The sequence below is a fragment of the Myiozetetes cayanensis genome, unplaced genomic scaffold (assembly GCF_022539395.1).
Source record: "Myiozetetes cayanensis isolate MyiCay16 unplaced genomic scaffold, myiCay2020 scf2-11, whole genome shotgun sequence".
Taxonomy (NCBI): domain Eukaryota; kingdom Metazoa; phylum Chordata; class Aves; order Passeriformes; family Tyrannidae; genus Myiozetetes; species Myiozetetes cayanensis.
This window is the reverse complement of record NW_026087411.1, coordinates 16,992,679-17,012,259: the sequence shown is the minus strand read 5'-3', so window position 1 is coordinate 17,012,259 and position 19,581 is coordinate 16,992,679. Positions and strand designations below refer to the sequence as shown.

At 51.3% G+C, this 19,581-nt stretch overlaps 2 protein-coding genes across 3 annotated transcripts in view; one reads left to right on the top strand and one right to left on the bottom strand.

Moving 5' to 3' along the window:
• ITPKB (inositol-trisphosphate 3-kinase B) overlaps nucleotides 1-4,670 on the top strand; it is a 68,445-nt gene extending 63,775 nt beyond the window's left edge. The window contains exon 8 of the mRNA XM_050316020.1: nucleotides 2,251-4,670. Within this exon, the coding sequence (XP_050171977.1) occupies nucleotides 2,251-2,466 (216 nt within the window). The 3' untranslated portion in view covers nucleotides 2,467-4,670. The remainder of the gene's footprint in view (nucleotides 1-2,250) is intronic.
• LOC126640324 (protein stum homolog) overlaps nucleotides 1-19,581 on the bottom strand; it is a 224,107-nt gene that overhangs the window by 164,408 nt on the left and 40,118 nt on the right. The window contains exons 3-4 of one of the 2 annotated variants that reach the window (XR_007628986.1): nucleotides 16,470-17,475; nucleotides 11,727-13,898 (exon numbers count right to left, since the gene is read on the bottom strand). The exons of the other annotated variant lie outside the window; for it this stretch is intronic. The gene's annotated coding sequence lies outside the window, so the exon portion shown is untranslated. Of the gene's footprint in view, nucleotides 1-11,726; nucleotides 13,899-16,469; nucleotides 17,476-19,581 lie in introns of those variants that run through there. 2 annotated transcript variants of the gene reach the window in all.

Below are 19,581 nucleotides of genomic sequence, written 5' to 3'. Positions count from 1 at the left end.
AAGCCTGGCTTTCCTGAGCTGGTTGGGGCACCATAGTAAGAACTATTCCTTTGGAAGGACTTTCCTACAGAAATTCCTGTCCACGATACCAAGATTTTCCACAGTGAAAATTCAGTTCTGATGGGAAAACAAAGACTAAATGCTATTTCTTTTTTGGCCATTTCAGGAACTGAAATGCTCCACAATTTAATGAAATAACTCTATCGATTTAACATTGACAAAGAATATTTGCTATTGCATCTACCTAAAAATACATGAGAGCACGTGTCCTTGTCACGTGGGCCTCACAGGAGCCTTTGACTCACAGGGCTCAGGAGCCACAGCTCCAAGAGCCCAGTGTCCCTCAGCCGGAGCCGCATGAGCCGCCACAGCTCTGGCCACACGCGGAGGGTCCTGCCAGGAGCTGGAGGCAGATGGGGCCATGCCTCCTGATGGCAGTGCCTGTGAGGCACTTGGAAGGGAAATGTCAAAACTGAGGGTTTCAGGTCAGTTCAGCACAGGAAACAAAATGCTCCCTGAAACGGAGTGCCAGGGTTTCATTTGAAAACACAGAAACAAAGCAGCCTTTCAAAGGAGGTTGTGAAAGGAGTTTCCACTCCTTAAAAATTAAAAAGCAGCAGCTTTGACTTTCCATCCCGCTTCAAGATGAAGCACAGCAGAAGGACTGCCATGCTCTGTGTGTCCCTTCACAGGGCCCTTGCTGGGCAGCGTTCCTCTGAGGAACTGTAGAAGAATTTGGCGGCCCAGGACAGACAAGCAAAGAACGTCAGCAAAAGGCTCTCCCTTAAAATTAAAATGTTCTCCTGGCCAAGAAAGGGCTGTCAGGGCTTAGGAGGAGGAGAGCTAAAGATAAGCATTTCTCAGAAATAATACATAACTCTGGACCTTGGATGTTTTCCCAATGCACTGCAGGAAAAAGCCTCCTCTAAAATGTAAATTCATAACAGCTTTTGCAAACAGTACATGCTTCCTGTTCAAAACCCTTGTCTAAAGGCAAACCTCAAGCTAAACCCTGCTGATAGCATGAATGTGGGAGTCCCGAGTAATGTTTAGTGCTGCTGTTGTGGAGGGCTGACAGCAAGTGGATTCTCCTCCACGTACACACGGGACACTCGTGTCTCTCAGTGCACTGCATTACCTCTGCTACTGCCCTTTCACTCCTGTCACCAAGGTCCCTCTGTGATACAAGGGCAGGTGAGTTTGTACTCCACCAATTCATGCACATCATAGAGAATTTGGGGAGCAGTCTCCATTTGGGACAGCTCTGAAGCACATCCATTGGTGCTTTTCTTTAGAAACCCCTGCTAAAATCTTCTGTCTGGAGGAGCAGATTCAGCATAAGAGCATGATGGTGACTGGCCTGATACTGATACATGTTCCCTAAGCATTGGGAAGCCACAGCAGAGCTGGTGCTGGGTGTCAGCCTGGCTGGGACTCTGAACTAGGATGGGTCAGGGTCCTGAGCTGGAGATACCCATATGTTGATCCTACTTCATGGTTGGTGACCACTGGGGTCATGGGGTCTTGTCCCACTGCACTAGGTCTTGAGCCTTCTGCTGTCAGAGCCTAAATGCCCCTGTGGGCTTCCCCCAGTTGCCCAGGCCAACACTTGCCGCAGGATTTCCCAAAGGCTGATCAGGATGTGAAAGAGTCCTTCAAAGCAGATGAAGCCGAGTGCACTCAGGGAAAAGGAGATTCATATGCATGCAGCTCTGTACCTTGCACCCTCAGAGTGCTGTGAAAGCCAGGAGGATATTCTAGGGGGAATCTGAGTGTAATTGGATGGTGTTTCAGGCAGGAGACAACATGTTGCAAGGAACTTGTACTTGGAGTACCCCATCCCTGCAGTGGTGTCTGCAGGGCTGGGGAGTGTGAACAGCACAAGGTGATGACAAAGAACCAGGTGTGGAGAAAATTCCCATCTGAAGGCTGAGACAATTCATCTCATTCCTTCCTAGGGGACCTTGGCTCAGTTTCCAAAATGACATCTCTGTCTTTCATGCCCATGTTTTTCTGATCTTCCCCTTCTGATAAGACCTGGCATTTGAATGAGTAAATCAGCTTGTCTGAATGCATGAATTGCATGTGCAAACACAACCAGCAGCAGCAGCCAGAGCTTGCTTTTGCTTGTGCAAAAAAACCTGCAGCAGATCTCTTGTAAGTGCAGCCTGAGATAAGGTGTCTGAAAGCCCCAAAGCTGGCTGAGAATGAGCAACAGAAGCACCGCTAATTCATCTCACCTCTCCGCAGGTAATTGGGAGCTCCCTCCTCTTCATTCACGACAAGCAGGAACAGGCCAAAGTCTGGATGATTGACTTTGGGAAAACCACCCCACTGCCGGAGGGACAAGTTCTCCAGCACAATGTGCCCTGGGTGGAAGGAAACAGAGAGGACGGCTACCTCTGGGGACTGGACAACCTTATTCAGATCCTGACGGAGTTGTCCCAGAGCGAAGACTTGCATTAAAGCCGCGTGTCCAACTCTGCCACTACCGCCAACCTGCCCCCGACTGACTCTTCTGAACTGCACTACAAGACACTTTCCAGTCCTTGCCCTTCCCATTTGAAAGCTATACTCTCCCTATTTAATTTGTTTTTGTTGTGGTTTCTTAGGTTGTCTTGGTTGGGTTTTTTTTTCCCCTCTCCTTGTAAATAGAGAGCTAACCTGCCAGAACAAAAGCTGAACTTGAAACCTTGCCTTTGCAGAGTCAGTGGGAGCAGGCGGCCGTGCAGGCCAGGAGCAGCCCGGAGGGGTTGCTTAGGCAAGCACATGCTTTGCCTGTCGCCCTTTTGTCTCTTGCACAGCCTGATTTTAAGAGGGCTGGTGGAGGAAGGAGCCTCTCCCTGCACTAGGATTGCTAGCTTCGTCCTGAAAACACTCAGTGGCCATGCCTAGGACCCTCTGGCAGTGCGGGTGTGTGAGCAAGGTGTGTAGATGGTGAAGGACATTGGGGTGGGAGCTCGTTAGTTGTCTTTGCCAGCACCTTTCAGCCTAGAGAACTGGCTGTGCCAAGTCCTTAAGAGCTGCTAGAAGGACAGATTTGGGGGGGGGTTGTGTTGTAGACATCTGTAGAGATTGCTGAGTTATTTTTGAGTGTCACTGAAGGGTGAGTGTTTCTCTCCTGCTGCAGAGCCATGTAGCTGGGCATGGGTATTTGCCATGGCCAGGTGCTTCCCATCCACATCCCCCACACAGGGTGTCCTGGTGGGTAACACTTTGAAATCCTCTCTAGAGCCCCAGCTTCCTTGCTAGGAGCTGCTTCCAGCCTACATTAGCTGGGGTCTGCAATCCTCCTTAGCTGGAAAAAATCGCTTATAAAGGACTACTATGAGACCAAAAGTAGCCATCCAGGTTGATCAGTCTTTTTTACCATCAGCCAAGCACACATGTAGGGGTAGTGCCACCGACACCCACACCTGGTCCAGGGCAATCCTCACACCTGGAGCATCTCCATAACTTTTACCTGCAGCAGAGGAAGGGTTACAGCAGCAAAGCATCTCCTGGATTAGTCACCAGGAGCTTGGCAAAGCAGAGTTGGGGTCAGGCATGCCCATGCCTTCCCCTTTTTTCCTCAGAGCTGGCTGACTGCCACTGCACTGGCTTCCCAGCCTGCTCAGGCTGAGTGGATCTCTGCGCTCCTGCTCCTGCAAAAACACCCAGTTCCCCATTTAGGGCGGAGGCTATTTTTTAACTTCCTGGAACATTTGAACTAAGCGGCGGCAGGGCTGGCTCACTAAAGGTCATCCGTCGAGAGGACTGTGGGGAGGGGAGTCTGCGGGGCAAGGCAGGAGTCTCTCAAGTTGGGGACAGAAGTAGTTCACAGTGCAGCAGGGGCTGCAGGAGCTTGACAGCCACGAATCCCTCACCTGCTCATCCCCAAACACAGTGTCTCGTTTTGCTCCAGAGCCCCTCTGCCATAGGCTGGTGGATCCGGCACCCTCGGTGGGGGAGATCTCCCAGCAGCAATAAGGAGGAGGAGGAGTTGGCCACTGAACCCTCTGCAGCCATGCCTCAGCCTCTTTCCCAAGGACTGAAGATTCCTAAGGTTTTTTTCGGTTCATATCTCACCAGACAGGTGTCTTTTGTTCATCAGATGTCATTGTAAATGGTTGCACTGTTTTAGCTCCTTGCCAGGCTTTCTAGAATAGCCCATGTGGAAGTGCCTTATAGACTTGCCTCTGTTCCATTAGTGTCATGGAAAAGGTTGGGTTTTTTTTAAGTTATATTTATTTTCATCCCATTTTAATTGCACAAAACACTAAAATTTAATGCATGGAATCCCTCTTTTATTTTTTTTTTAACTGTTTTTAGTTTTTAAACCATCCCTTTTCCAGCTTTGGAGAAAGGGTGTGAACAGATACGCATAGCTATGTACCACTTACCGCTGTACTTTAGCTTCAAGCTGCTCTTATATATGTACATTATTTTTTAAACCTTTTTATAAACCAGAGTTCTTGCTTTGTGGCTTCGGAAGAAGCAGATTGTTCCTCTCAGATGTCCTACGCCTTCCTGGAGGCTGGAATGGTTGATTTGAGGGATTCTCCCTGCTCCCACCACACCTCTCAGTCATTGGGTAATACAGAAAAAAAATCCAAACCAGTCTGGAACACCAACGCACAGTGCCTGTAAAAAAGTCCTGTAACATTGCAAATAAAGGCATATGGGAAGCATTCCCCTGGTGTGCAGTCTGTGTCTGCCCCGCACAGCTTGCGGCAGCCTGGGAACAACCTTTCATGTCCATGATGATTTGGGGGGGAATCAGCCTCCAGCAGTGCTGCATACAAACAAGAGGAGGGAAGGACCCTGCACTAGGGACAGATCCTCACAAACAGGAACTGACTTTGTAGGGAGCAGGGCGGGGGGAGAGGAGCGTTGGGGTTGTGGGGTGCCCCAGGCTCGCTGGGAGGCACCCCCGGGAGGGGCCTGAATTTCTCCATCCCCCTTCTGCAGGGAAGCCCACTGAAGCAAGCTCCACACCAGGAATTTTTTTTAATGTTTTCTTGCAAACACTGTGTTGTGGCTCTCATTGAGTGGTTACCAAGTGCCACCCTGTGATTTCTGCGCTGGAGAATAGCGAAGCACCCAGGAGCATCAGAGCTGCCTGGCACAGCCAAGCACTTCCCCTGCTCCTCTCCCTCTCTGCTGCAGTGGGCAGGGCTAGAGGGAGCACTTTGGGTCAAAGACCACAAAAAAAAGAAACAGATTGTTTCTTCACTGAAGGAGGAATCGGCTTGTAGAGCCTGGAGGCAGCTCCATTCCCTCCTGGTTGGTTGTGCAAGGACAGGACAGCAGGAGCCTGGTTGAGGCGAGTGGGTGGGCTGCCCCGCAGGAAAGCCAGATTTAATGCCCAGACCCCCAGGAGCAGCCTGGCCTGGGGACCAGTCCTGGCTCACCATGGCCCCTCTAAAACAAACTACAGGAGAAACCCAGCATAGAATTTGCTTGAAGACTAGAAACCTCTTGTGTAGGAGGTAGAGCTGGCAGTATAAATGATATAAGACTGCTCTCCGTGTACCAGCGGTCTCTCGTGGGCTGTGAGAAAGCCAACACGTTTCCTGTCTGTCTGCCGTGCGCACTCTTGCAGCACCTTTTCTGACAGTGTTTTACTTCTTGCTCCAGTTTTTGTGGGCCACTGAGAGTCTCTCTGGTATGTGACTCCTCTTCCTACCTTCGGAGAAAAAAGCCTCCGAAACTTATCCAGCTGCGCCATGAAATGGAAAAACAGAAGGGAAAGAATAAGAACCTCAACCCTGTTCTGCAAAAACCTCTCATGAGAGTTAAGGAAACAGCACAACATCACGGTGGAGAGGGAAAGGGAGTAAGTCAGAGAAAGAAACCCCTTGTGACAAAGTGCTGGCATCTGCTGACCCTGAGGTTTATGCACGGGGTTGGAAAGGGGGCAGGCCCCAATCGTCACACTCCACAGCAAGAGCTTGGCTGGCCCCTCCACCTGGCTTTACTGCACCCCCTAAAACAAACCCTAGGGCTGTCTGACTCTTCAGGGATTAATAAACTAAATGATTCATAAATTCAGTATAGAGAAGAGAGGACAGCACTTATAATAATGGAACAAAGAAAACTAGGCATTGTTGAGGCTTCTACTCTTTTGGAAAGAGCCTCCCAGCACCTCTAGCAGTGCTGGGATGTGTAAGGCGAACTAATCAGACTATAAATGGGGAGGGCGCAGCTCCTTTTCTTCATCATTGTCTTGTTACATACTGCTTGCCAGAAAGAGCCTCCCATAAATCAGGGGTGCTGGGGGCCAGCTGGGAGTGGCAACCTCTGAAAATGCAGGATTTTACTTGGTGGTTGATAGGGGTCTAATGCTCCTATGCTCCAGGTTGTTCACAGCACAAGCTGCTGGGTTTTTGGGGGTCTCTGGGAAGCCCCTCTGGAGGGGTTTTGCCTCTGCCATGGGCCCCCCCCAGCCAGAGCCCATGCCCTGAGAAAGGACTGGAAAGGATCACATTACCTGAGTAGTGAGACCTCCAGAAGGAGGGTCCTAAACTATTTAATGCCACCTAAATACTGCTGGACATAAATTGAAGGTGTGAGGAGGCTGGGGGAATCCCAGCTGTGTCAGGACAGTCTTCTTATGCAGAGGTGTGGAGTGATGAAGTGCTGACGTTTTGGGGCTGGTGTTGCCAGCAATGGGCTTTTCCCCCTGGAGAGCCCTCACTGCTGCCCCAGAGTAAGGTGGTTCTGACAGCTTGGAAGTTGGCAACAGATCGTTTGGATTCCACTCAGCACCCCCATGTTACCCTGCCCAGTGCAGCTGGGGGAAGTGGAAGTGAGGCGGTTGCCAGGGTGTGAAAGCTGCTGCCTTGGTGGTGCCACAGGGAGAATATGGGGGCACCATGGCAGGGCTGGCTTAGCAGGGCGGTGACAGGATGGCCAAATAGCGTCTGAGCGTGGAGGGGTCTCTGTCAGCCTGGGGATGCCCTCCCCCTCAGCCACTCTGTCATGGGGATGTGCCTGACACTTCCAGGGGGGCCTGCTGGCTTGGAGATGCTTGGGAAGGGGTGCTGCCGGGGTACCCTCCAGGGTCCAGTGGGAAGGGCTCGGGTTGGGTTTCAGCCCGCTCACAGGGCTGTGCTTGGGCTGCTCCTTTCCGCAGTACCTTAAAAAACGAGCCCCCACCGCCGACCAGCCCCTGCCCGGGGCCGGCTGGGGCTCTCCGGCGCTTCCCCCGAGGGCCAGGAGGTGGCGATGCGGCCCCGGCGGCTGGAGCCGGGCGGGCTCTGCGGGAGAGGGAGCGCTTCCCCGCGGGAGCGGCGTCCGCATCCCAGGGCTGTCCGGGATGCTCTCTCCGGCCCTGCACGCACCCCGGGCGTCGCTGCTTTGGGACTTGCCCCTCAGGCCCCTGAAGTTTTGGGACTTGTCGCCTGGCGATGCTCGCGCTGGGAGCTGGGGGGTCGTTACAATGAATAAACGCCCTCCCCAGCAGCGGCTCCGTCCCGGACCCCGCCGGAGCAGGGCGGAGCCTGAAGGGCTTCGTGATGCCCACATTCCCTTTCTGGCTGTAGACTCCTGCATCTGGCGGAGAGAAGCTGGGCAAACACGTCTCCCCTCCCTGCACCACTCCAAGGCTGGAGGTCCCTGCCTATCGCAACCCTCTGTCCTCCTGAGGGACAGCTTTCCCACTCACAATTCCCTGGCCTTAACAATTAAAAATTTGTTGTTTGTTATTGTGAAGTGTGAAAAGCTTTCCCCTGGAAATGAGGGAAGCGGCCAGAGCCCCCCGTAGTGTCAGCTGGTTTAGCTTTTCTTTTTCCCAAATGATTTCAATTCCCTGAATGTGGTCACACCCTGCTCCTGCAGCAGCGTGCGATGCCCACCTACCTTGGGGCCGCAGGGGTGACCTGCCATGCACAGAACCACACTTCAGCCACCCTCAGAGTGGGGCTGGGAACATGACTGTGCCATCTCCTGCACCTCTAGTGCCTGAGCCACCACATCGAGGTACTGGAGCATGGCAAGGAAGGCTTTATGGGAGGGATTTACTGCTCTGGGAGGTGCCCCAGGGGCTGCTGTTGCTTTTATGCTGGCAGCTGTTCTCTTCCCATCCCTACCTCTCTCCTCATCCTTAGGTGACCTGTCTTTGGTGGTTCCTCCTGCTTGCAGCACTCCAGGATAAAATTGTGCTTCCACCCCGGAGCAGCCAGGGAGCACAGGAGAGCTGCTGCTGGTGACACCCTAAAGAAAAGAAAGCCCATGGAGGAAGTTCCTGAGTAAATCGCACCTGGGACAGCTCTGGGGAAAACTGTGGGAAATTTTTGGGCCCCAACAGCTCATTGCACTGCTGGCACCTCTCTGCTTCCTGCTTGGAGATAATGGTTTCTGTTTGTTGGGACTTTCTGCCTCCTTCCATTCCTCCAGTGTGTTTAATGTTAGATTTGCAACACCTGGGGCCAGGACTGCCCATTGCCTATTGCCAGGGTGTTCAAACACACTTTCCCTAATGTAAAAATCTTCCACTAGAAACCATCTGGACAAAAGAGCACGAAGGGAAAATAGAGGCACAAAATTATTTACGCAACTAGCTGACCAGGAAACAAAAGGAAAGTACTTTAATACCTAGTGCCTGACCTTCCTGTCAGGAAGAGCTTTTGCTCTGAGATGGTTTATATGTGCTTTCCACAACATGAACCTGGGGACCCCTCCTGCAGGGACATACCCACAGAGCTACAGAAGTGGGATTTGGCTTGGATGAGGGAATACAAGAAGAAAACGCAACAGGAGTCGTAGTAGCAACAGTGTAGTAGCAAGATAGAGATCCTGCAGATGTGTTTCCTTCTTTGTAAGGGATCTGTGGCTAAAATACATTTCCCACTGGCGGTGCAGTATCTCTTTGCTGGTGCTAAATTCATGCTTCGTTTCTTTTTATGCCTCCAAATCAGTGAGGGGAGATGGCAGGACCCATGGGTGTATTCTGCAGGGTGCCATGTGCTTCTTCCCACAACTCATCATCCCCAAGCAGGCAGTTCAAACATGTCTTGATGAGACTGCCACATTTTGCACATGCCCAGCTGCTTTTCCCACGGGACATGGCTTTGCAAGAAGGCTCACAGTCCCTGTGGTTTACAGGGAGATCATTAATGGTCAGGAAAGATACCTCTTGAGTGCTTGCATGCCCGCATGGTCCAGCTCACAGGTGCTGCTGCCCAGAGAGCATCTGCAGGGCTGTTTGGTGCTATTCTGTCCTTTATACCCAAGGGCAAAGTGGATCTCAAGCTGCACCAGCCAGAGGTGGGACAGGTAGTGACAGGAGCCACTTTGCTCATCATCTTGTGAAAACGAGCCCTGCCCAGCAGAGATTACGACTGCAGCTCCTTGGTCATCAAAACACTCGTCCTTGGGGTAGGCCAGTAGGGAATTGGAGGGTGTCAGGCAGAGGTCCCAGAAGGGGACCTCTGAACACCCAGTGGTGTTCTGAGCCTGCCAGGGCACTCACACAGTGTCTCTGCAGGGACAGCGGTCCCTGAGGACTCCTAATCCCTATGCTGCCCAGTCTGGCTGCTCAACAGCAGGCAGGCCTTTGAATAAACAGAATTTAAGCCTGTCATTTGGCACCATCTGGCTGACCTGGAACCAAGACCCATCGCTTAAAAACCCACAGCCTTCCTTCACACTGCTGGCCATGCAATGCCCCTTTGCCCTCACTACCCCTATCTGGGGTGGATAACCTGCCCTGGCTGGTTTGGGAGTGGGGAGAGCAGAGGCAAGGGGTCAGGCTGGGCAAGGCAGGGGGCACACGGTGGCCAGGGCCAGCAGAAACAGCTGTTTTTCTAAAATTAGACCTCCAGGAAATTTGTTTCCTAGAACAGACCTTCTCCATTTGGAGAAGAAACAGAAAAGGCCTTGGAGTCAGCCTTAGCCTTTAATTCCACTTTCTCCTGATCTAGACTGGCTCAGTGGGGCATCAGCACCCTCCAGCTTCCCACCTGTGTCCCAGGACGGCTCCAGGTTCCAGGTGGAATAGCTGCACACAGCCTCAGTCCCCAGTTGTGAGCAGCAGCAGCATCGCATTTGACACAACCCAGAGCAAGGCACTGCTGAGCTGAGCCCCACTGGGCTCAAATTTCCAGCTGCTCAGGTCCTGGTGGGAGCTGCACCTCTGACATTAAGTGTCTTTTGCGGGCTCATAGCAGTGCAGGCACCTTGGAGGGGGAGCCAGCAAAACCAGGTTGGCTGCATCCCTCCAGGGATACATAAACACCTGGTAGCTAGAAGTATTAATTTTTGGAATAATGTCTGGTGGTGAAGAGGAGCCAAACTTTATGTTTGCAGACACATGAGGGGGAACTCAGAAATGGCTGCAGGTGGGCAGCAGGCAGCAGACCTTCTCTCCAGTGGCAGTTGCTCCATGTCAACCAGTGATTGCCAGAGCTCCTGTGCCAAGGGCTGGTGGAGGAATCCCTGCAGGCACAGGTGGTGCCTGCGGGCTCCTGCTGGGGGGGGTAGCATTTCAGCTTTCCCTGAAGGGTTCCGCTTGGGGGTGGGTTTGCACCCCTCACTTTGCCCACCTTGGCAGGCAGGACTGAGCACGTGTGTCAGCCAAAGCCTCAGTCCAAAGTTACTGGGAGACATGGTGTTTGATGCCATTTTTTTAGTGCATGGATACTCTGGCTGACACATATTCACCTGCTATGGGGACACACTTAATGTTGCAGTCCTCTAAGGATGTGAGGTTTTGATAGAGCAAGAGGCTGCTCTGTCCCATCTTGGCTGCATTATCCAAGGCAGATGAAACCCATCCTCCACGAATGCTGTCTGGGCTAGAGATGGGGTGATGGCTGCAGGCCTTGCTCTCCTTTTGGGCTGAGAGGTCTCCTGCAGGGGGGACAGCTTGGACAAGCTGCTTGTGTAACCCTGTGTTTGCAAGAGTCTCCTACAGAGGCAGGGCATCCAAGCAGGACCGGGGGAAACTTGGCAGCCTGGAAACCACCTGTGTGCCAATGTTTGAGGTCAAAACTACTAGGCTGTAGACATTCATATGAATGAACAGCTGCTTAGAGACTTCAAACAGCTGCTTGTCTCAGCAACAAGCAAGGCCTGACGAGTCCAGCTGGGATCTCCCTTGTGTTTCCCCACCCACAGTGGCTTTGGGGAGGGAGCAAAGAGCAGTGGCACTTTGGGGCATTGCACATCACAGGAGGAGCAGGGAGCATGAAGTATGGATTGTTGAAACGTGCAGTTGAGTTTTGACAAGCTGCTGGCCCTCGCAGCAGAGCTGCCTTTCCTGGGAAAGCTCTCCTGCGATGGCTCTGCCACCTGCCAAGGTCTGCTCTGCTCAGGTGTGTGTGGCCAAGCCACCGGCAGCACAGGGGCTGTTCTCCATGGACAGCAGGGATAATGTGCCTGGAGTCATATTAAAGTGTTAAAACTGCAAAGAAAACACAGTCAAGAGGGATTGCTGGTAGGCATGTGCAGAGGGGAACATAGAGTGGCTTTTCCCCCTCCCTTGTCTCTACTCCAAAGGTGCAGGTGAGGCTTCTCACTAGTTTCCTGCTCCCCTGGAAGACTCTGGATCCTAAGTTGCTTAAGATAGTCTTACCCTGGTCCCTACCTGCTCTTCTCAAGTGATGTGGGTGTGGGCTGATGTCTGCTGGATGCTCTCCCCCAACCTGATGATGGGAGGAGGAGGAAGATCAGGACCCATTGTGAGTCAGGGTTTGATGGGGTTTCTCCAGGCTACATAAAAAGACTCTGCATTTCATTCCAGCTGTCCAGCAATAGAATATATTTAACTTTAGAAAAAAAATATCCACAGTATCAAAACACAAGAAGTCACAATCCAATACTCGGTGATATAAATAGGCATACAAATGGTCCTCGGTGACCCCTTAGTTTGGGCTCCAGTGCGAAAATGAAAGGTGGACTCACCAGCAGGGTGCAAATGGCACAGGTGGGCAGGGCCCTGCTCCCTCCTTCCTAGGGTGGAAAACTCTGATGTACCCATGCATGGCCAGAACCAAGGAGAACGTGGACTTGAGCCAGCAATGGACAACTTATCCCCCTCCCAGCTTCTGGAGCAGTGCCCAGGTCTGTGTGTGGTGGGTGGAAGCGGGGGTGGGTCTGGGTGAGATGGCTTGTTGTGGGTATTTGGGAGAGAGCTGCCATCACCTTCAGGCAGCGCTGGTAGAGGTGAGCCCCTGTTTTGATCCCAAGCCAAAATGTTCCATTCCCTTTCACCTGTCCTTAGAGCTGGAAGATGCATTGAGCTACTCTTGCCTTGCCACTTCTGGAGCTTAAGTGAAGCCTTCCACTTCCCACTGCGCCATTCCAGTAGTGGGGATGGAGTGTTGTTGCTTTCCTCTGGTCAGTGGGTGGGTGCAAGAGAAGGAGGACTTGAATTTTAGCTTGGCTCAGTTGTTTATACGGATGACAAGAGGAGGAAGAATGGCTTGTGGGTGGCATGGGTTCTATTGGGATTCACTGTAATTAAGCCTGGTTCAGCTGTTGCCACTGTGACCTGGGGTTTCACAGCATGCTGCTCCCACAGAGGGATGGAAATGCTGAGTGCCAATTTGGGAAATAAATTGCAGTGCTGTCTCAAAGTGCACTGTGTGTGTGAGTGTGAAGCAAAGTCTGCTAGAAAGTACAGGGCTGTGTTATCACACCGTGGTTAACAAGCATGTGGGAGAAGCCATTACTTTGAACTGGGAGGAATATCAGAGCTAGCCAAGCTTATAGGTGTCCTTGTACCTGGGCTTCGAATGTCAATGAACTCTTAGTGGTATATTGCAATGGACACAGTTTGGGCTGGATAACAATAAAATACACCCTGGGTGGAGCATATGCAGGTACATAAACTGCAGGGCCATCCCAAAACAAGCTGGAGGCAAAGCAAGGGTGGAATAAAACAGTCCCCCTAAAGAATACTGGGACTATGACTCTCCAGTCTCCTGTCCATAGAGCTTGGCACCATACTCAAGGCAAGACTATGACAAGGGGCAATTTCCAGCAGAACTGAAAGATCTTTAATAAAATGTGCGACAGTCGAAGGACGTAGGGAGGAACATGCAGCTTTGTGTCTTGGGAAGCACAGGAGGTGGCACAGATGGGGTCACCTAGCACATCTAACACTCCCAACCACACGGCTCCGTGCCAGAGCCATTCCCAGCACAAAGCCCCGCCGACCTTCCCAGCTGCAATTTCCAGGCATGTGTGCCATGGCTGGGAGCGATGCCAGGCTAGTCAGGCAAAGGGCCGGGAGGGTGGGGCTCATCTGCCATAGCACCTTTTCCATGGTAAAGACGGATTTGGCAACACCAACAAACTGGGAAAAAATGTTAATGTGCTCTGTGTTGCAATGGTTGGGCTGACCCAGAATGATGAAACTCGTTTTCGACTGGCCATGCATTTCAAACACACATTTGGTTTGGTTCCTACCTGGAATTGCTTTCCAATGAGTAGTAAAATCAGCTGTTCAGCCCGGCTGGGTTCAAGTACCATGGAACTATTTCATTAAAGCCCTTTTTTTTGGTTTTTTGAGAAACCTGGTTTCACAACAGAAAAGAGCAGCAGAAAATTCCATGTTTCTGACAGATGGGGGTGAAGCAACTGCATTTATTCTTTGTTACCCACTATCACTCTTTAGCTGTAAAACTTGCATCTAAAACATCTACATTTATAAAGCAGGTGATGGCATTGGGATAGCTGGGTGCCATGCACTTTGGACCAGATGAAGTGTTCGGGGCTGTGACCTCTGGCTGCGCTGGCAAGGAGGCAGTGCTGGTTGGCAGCAGCGGTGTGGCACCTCATGGCACAGCTCCTGCAATCAGGATGAGAGTTATCCAGCCCTGGTGCTGGTGGAGGTGTTGTCCCAGAAGAGGTGGCCTCCCTCTGCAGCGCTTCGGAAAGAGGTGTAAAAGTGCTGGGTGACTAATTTGATCCTAAAGAGAAAGAAAATAATTGCTGATGGGGGAAAGCTCCGAACTGGCACTCATACCTGTGTCTTCACTGCGTGAACTGTGGGCACCATGCACACCCCTTCAGCTTGCTGCCAGCTTCCCCACCATGGGCTTAACAGGAGCCTCTCGAGGGGATGGGTCTGCCTGGCCTGTCCCTGGCACAAAGCTCTGGCCTTTTATGAGAGGAGGAAAAACAAGTCACAGTGGAGGGTGTGATACAAAAGATGGGACTGAGCAGAACCCCCTTGTGACCACCAAGGCCCTCCCCTGCAGCTTCCCCAGCCCTGCCCTGGGCTCAGCCTTCAAGCTCACTCCAGCTCCCCAGTACTTGCCATGGGGAGACCTGAAACCAGGGTGAGGGGCTCACCACAGCCTGAGGCTGCTGTTGCCACCTGCACTGGGGGACCTTGGCAGTGCTAGTTTTAAGGACTATTGGAAAAAGCAAAGGTTTTTATCACCATTATTACTGCTGCGGAGCAGCTTTGGGGAAAATGCAATTTGATGCCTGCTGTCTGATAGCAAGGCCCATCTATAAAGTTGCTCCTGTCCTCAAGTAGAGAGTGGGAATCTGTCTGCTTCTAATTAAAATCAATTAAGCAAATCACCACAACAGGCAGAAATAAGGCCTTTTGTTCTGGGTGTCATTTGCAGATTTCCTAAATGGTGCATTGGGTGTTTTCTTGGCTTCACCAATTTGATAGGAAGGTCAAAAATAAGAAAATTATAGAGCAAAACCTGAAAGTAAATATAAATCCCTCACCTCTCCTGTGCAGTGCTGCACTGCGGTACCAAACTCCCTCATGCAATAAGTGCAGACAGCACACAGACCTAACTGAAGCAATGCTCTCTGGAGACCTGCAGCCATCCCGGGGAGGGCACCATTTCCATACAAGTCCTTCCTGAAGTAAACCAATTCCCTCACTAAAGCACAGAGATCAACAGCACCAGCTGTGACCTGGAAGGCCTGGTGATGCTGAAGAGGAGCTAACTCTGCCCCTTTTTGTTCCCTGGGGAGCTTTTGTACAGGGCATCTGCTGCTGATCTGACATCTGATGCCACACAAGATGTGACTTTTGGCAGTTTAATGCCCAGTGAAAATGTCAGCTTGTTTAACCCTGCCCAGACTGAGGCTTCCTGCACTGCCTGTCCACTGCATGTTTAAATCTATCTTCTAAAAGTGAATCCAAACTCACAGGCACCAGAAGAAATTGTTCTTAAGCCACACTTGGCTGCTCCTGTTTCAGAGACTCTGCACTCAAAGGCTTTGCCTGGTTTCTTTTATCTGTGACCTGTTACCCATGTCTACAGAGGCTCCTGCACACCCATCCTGACACCACAGCACAACTAACTCGATGCTTAGGCAACATTTGGTGTTTGCTCTTGAACCAGCCATTCTGTTTTGGCAAAAGTGAGGGGTAACCCTTGCTCTTTGTCCTTGTGTTCGCTGCAGCAGAGCTGGCAAGCTGTTTGGGTGGCTTCTCAAAAGCGTTCCCACTGATGACAGCAGCAGCTTGTGAAGGTGTTTTCCAGCTATGCTACTGCTTTAGGGGTCCTGGTCTGCCACATGTTAGTTGAGACTGTGGATGATGCTTTATCATTAACCCTGGAGGAGGACCTCCTGAGCTGGGAGAGCAGAGGTGCCTGCTGTGGGCTCACAGGCTGTGGGCTGACAGTGAAGTGTGGGCATTGGGCAGGTAGGAAACTTTCTGGGACGAAAGGTCTTGCACCTCCACCCTTCAGGAGAGCACCTGGGGCTCTAGGGAGGCTAAGCCATAGGTTTACACTAAAACACCAAAGGAGCTTCTTATGCCACCAGCTCCTTGGGGGCACCACCGACATGTGCCCTGCCCAATGCAGGGCTCTCCTGCAGCCTCGGTGGGAAGCTGTCCTTCCCAGTGTACCGCTGCCATGCCTCTGGGGGTTAAACACACAGCATGTGGAGAACAGTGCTTTCTGCCTAGCAAGAAGACACCTGTGCTCAGGGACCCTTGCTGCTGTTTGACACTGCCAAGCTCTCTTCGCAACAGGAGCTATTTTAGCTCACAGGATCTGCTCTGCATGAAAAATCAAGACCTGTGTTAAAAGCAAACCATCATACCAGGAGGGGCCGGGAGCTTGTAGGGCAGTGGGGTTTGCTGCCACACCCTTGCCCACTGTCTCTTGGCAGGAGCAATGGGCTGGAAGCAGGTCCCAGTTGTGCCAGGCTCAGGTGGCTCCCAGTTTTGGCAGGGGGTTTGTATGAATCTCCTCTGGATGGAAGAACCCTACCTCGGTGTGAGCAGAAGCCTGTTTTTGCCCTGTTTCAGCAGGGCTCCTCCTGAAAAAGTGAAAAAGCAGCCAGGTGCTCCCAACAAGCTGAGCTCCTCTTGCCCTGCTTAAATACCAGCCAGGATCAGAGAGGTCACTCCACCTGCATGACCAGTGCGACTCTGCACACCGTGTGTTCAAACCAGGAAAACACAGCCCTACCCCATTTGGCCATGGGCCTTCCCACCACGACAGCTGCTGAGCACCTGGTTAGCAGGTCGTGATACTCGAGCGTTGGGCACTTACCCCGGGGAAGCGGAGCTGGGACACTGCTTGAGCCAGGAGCACACGTCAGTCACACTGTAAGGGGATCCATTTCCAAAACACGGAGACACTGCCAGCAAGTCTCTTTCAGAGGGAGGAAAAGTCTCGGGTTTTGGCTCCCCCAGTATTGTTTTATACTAGAAGCTCTTGGCAGTGCGTGGCTGCACCCGCCACCCAAGAGGAGCTGCGGGGCACCAGTGCCTTGCTGGATAAAGTCTCCCCAGGGCTGGCAGGAGGTCTGGTCTTTGCATGGTGGCAGCGGACGGAAGCAGGGGGCGCCCCCAGATCACTTTAGCAGTACAATATGATTTACAGCAAGCACGTTTCTCAAGACATCTGTGAGGACAGAACTTCATTGAGTATCATATATACAGACAGCAGAGGAAGCTGTGCTGAACCCTCTGCTACTGCAAAGCAGTCAAGGATGGAACCTTGGGATGGGAAAAAAATACCACTGGTTGGCTTTTACACACTGTACATATATCTATGAACAGCTCCTTGGCAGTTGATGTTCACAGCCAGTTTCCTTTAACAGTGAGCATAGAAAGGAGGCAAAACGTCTTCAGTGACCTCCCCCTGGGAAGAGAGGGAAAGCAGCATCTCCCGCTCCCTCGGTTCAGCTGCCTACCCAGGTGCATCCTTCGCCAAGGGTGTTTCCTTTTCCTGGCACCATCCTCCTCCTCCTCGTCAGCCGCCCACCTGGTGCTGGCCAGGACCAGTCCCAACCCATGCCGTGCTTGCCTCATCTCCGCTGCTCAGTGGGATCAGTGCAAGTCTCCACCGGCTGCTCTGCATCTCCGCTCCGCTGGACGGGCAGATGAACCAGGTTCAAACAGAAGGAAACAAAACAAAAGGAAGAAGAAGAGAGACAAAGGGTAATAAAAAGGTCCATGGCCCACAGCTGCCAAAGGAAATCTCTCGCCGTGTTTCTCTGACCATACTTGTGCCAGCCACTACAGCTGCTGTGGGATCCCCTGTTCCTTGTAGCCTGTGAGGAGGGAGGGGAAGGGAACATGATTAGAGTTAATTCCTAATGAGGACCCTGGGTGAGGCTCAAGAAAGCCATGAGCCTGGTTTACCAGGAGTAGCAAACCATGTGGGAAAATAGAGGGGCTGCCACATCCCCCCTTATGGCCAGGCTGCCCTGGGCCAGCCTCAGCCCAGCAAGCCACCCTGCCCTGCTCTAGCCAACACCTGCCTGGTGCAGCCACCTTCCTGGGCATGGCCATGTGGATGCTGGCAGCCAGCCCTGCTGCTGCAGCACTTGCCTGGCCCTGGCAGAGGCAGGGGCACGTCTGCTTCAAGAGATTATCAAGGCACAGTGGGTACCAGTGGTCACCAATTCCAGTACAACCTATACAATAACCTAAAACTTTTACAGAGCATGTTTTTCTGCAGTGTAGGGGAAATGTATGCCCTTATATCCTGCTCCAGAGACGCTGCTGTTCCGAAGTGCCGACCCGGCACTTTGCTGGTTGTGCATCCGACACATCTCTACTTGTGATCTATGCTTGAACCTTGCCCTCCCAGAGGAGGAGGCTGGCTTCCTCCATCCATCTTTTTGTTCCTATGCTGGCTTTTGCTAACAGAGCTTTCCAGCAGCAACCAATTGCACTGCAGTTTGCAGAGGTGAACAAACACCTCTTGGAGAAGAAGCCTTTAATTACAGGTCGACAGGTCAAATTTCAAACACAGACCTCAAGATGCCTCTGCGGGCACTTCCCCTAATGATACTCTCACTGCCTTGTTATGTGCTTGCTTTGCTCCAGCCCAGCAGCATTACAGGTGCTTTTGTTAGGGCTCAGTGGCTGTCTGGCAAGCCTGGAGAAAACTGAGTTTTTCAGCAGCAAAACCAATTGCACTGGGAACAGCCTGGATCCCTGTTCCTCCACACCCTCTCCTCTTCCTGCAGCCTCGAGGTTTAATGCACCTCCCAACCAAGGCAGCAAAGCCCTTGGGATCCCTGCTGTGTTGCAGCCACATGGATGTTGCAAAGGCTAAAGCAGCTTGTCCTGCTGCCCATCACAGCTCCTCGGGGCCTGGGGCCCAAGCTTATTTACTGTCCTGCACATAGTTCTTGAGGGGAGGTTGCAAATCCCATAGGACACAGCTTCTTCTCCCCGGGGGGAGCTAGGGCAGGGAAGGGCAATAGGAGAGCACAGAAGCTCTTGTGCTGACACAGGATAATGAGAAAAATACTGGATTTTTTAACACTTTTCTAGGTGGTCGAAGTGAGTACACCAGAAGCTTTACCTGCTTTCCTTTTAAGAGAAGCTGGGATTGTTTTTATGAGAGTATCAATGCAAAAGATTTCCTTACTAAAGAAACAAACTAACTGTCCTTACTTGCACTGCCTGCCACAATAAAGATCTTTCAACTAAAGAACTTTTAAAGATCTGGAAGGATTTTTTTCTTAGATTAAATAACATAGGTAGCCTGTCATTTTTATATTTTGAGTTTCAAAGAAGTCTGAAATGTCACATCTCAGAAGAATGCTTAACTCTTCAAATACTTTTCCATTGATGCTTTTAAAATACTTCTTTCCAACACTTATGTCAGGCTTTTGTAAGTCCCTTAAAAAAACTGAACACAAAATACCAGTAGGTGCCAGAACCCGTATCTTTAAGGGACTTTTTGCTGAACTAAGAATTGAGTCCAGAATATGAACTTTGCTGTACTTTAGAAAAAAAACCCACATTCAGACAGCCTTGGCAGTCTGGATCTCCTGCTGTTAAACAAGCACAAGGGGCAGATAAATGACACTTAACTGCATTGCTGCCCATTGTGTGCAGCTGAACAGAAGGACTCTCATCTCTTTCAAAGAGCTTTTTCTAGGGGGCAAAATGAGATTTCTCATGCATTTATGTTCTCAGTGTGAGTCAGCTCTGAAGGCAAGATGAGCTGTCTGGAAACCTGTAATATGGGCTTGTCTACAGTATTGGTTTAATTTGTTTATGGAGCACAGTTAAAGAAAAATCCCAAACAACCCCATGGACCAGAAAGTTGGGGTCTGCCATAAATCTTTAACTAAAGTAAGTGAGCTGAGTTATGCTTACAGTAACTTGCTTACACAGCCATGCCTTTTATTGAGATA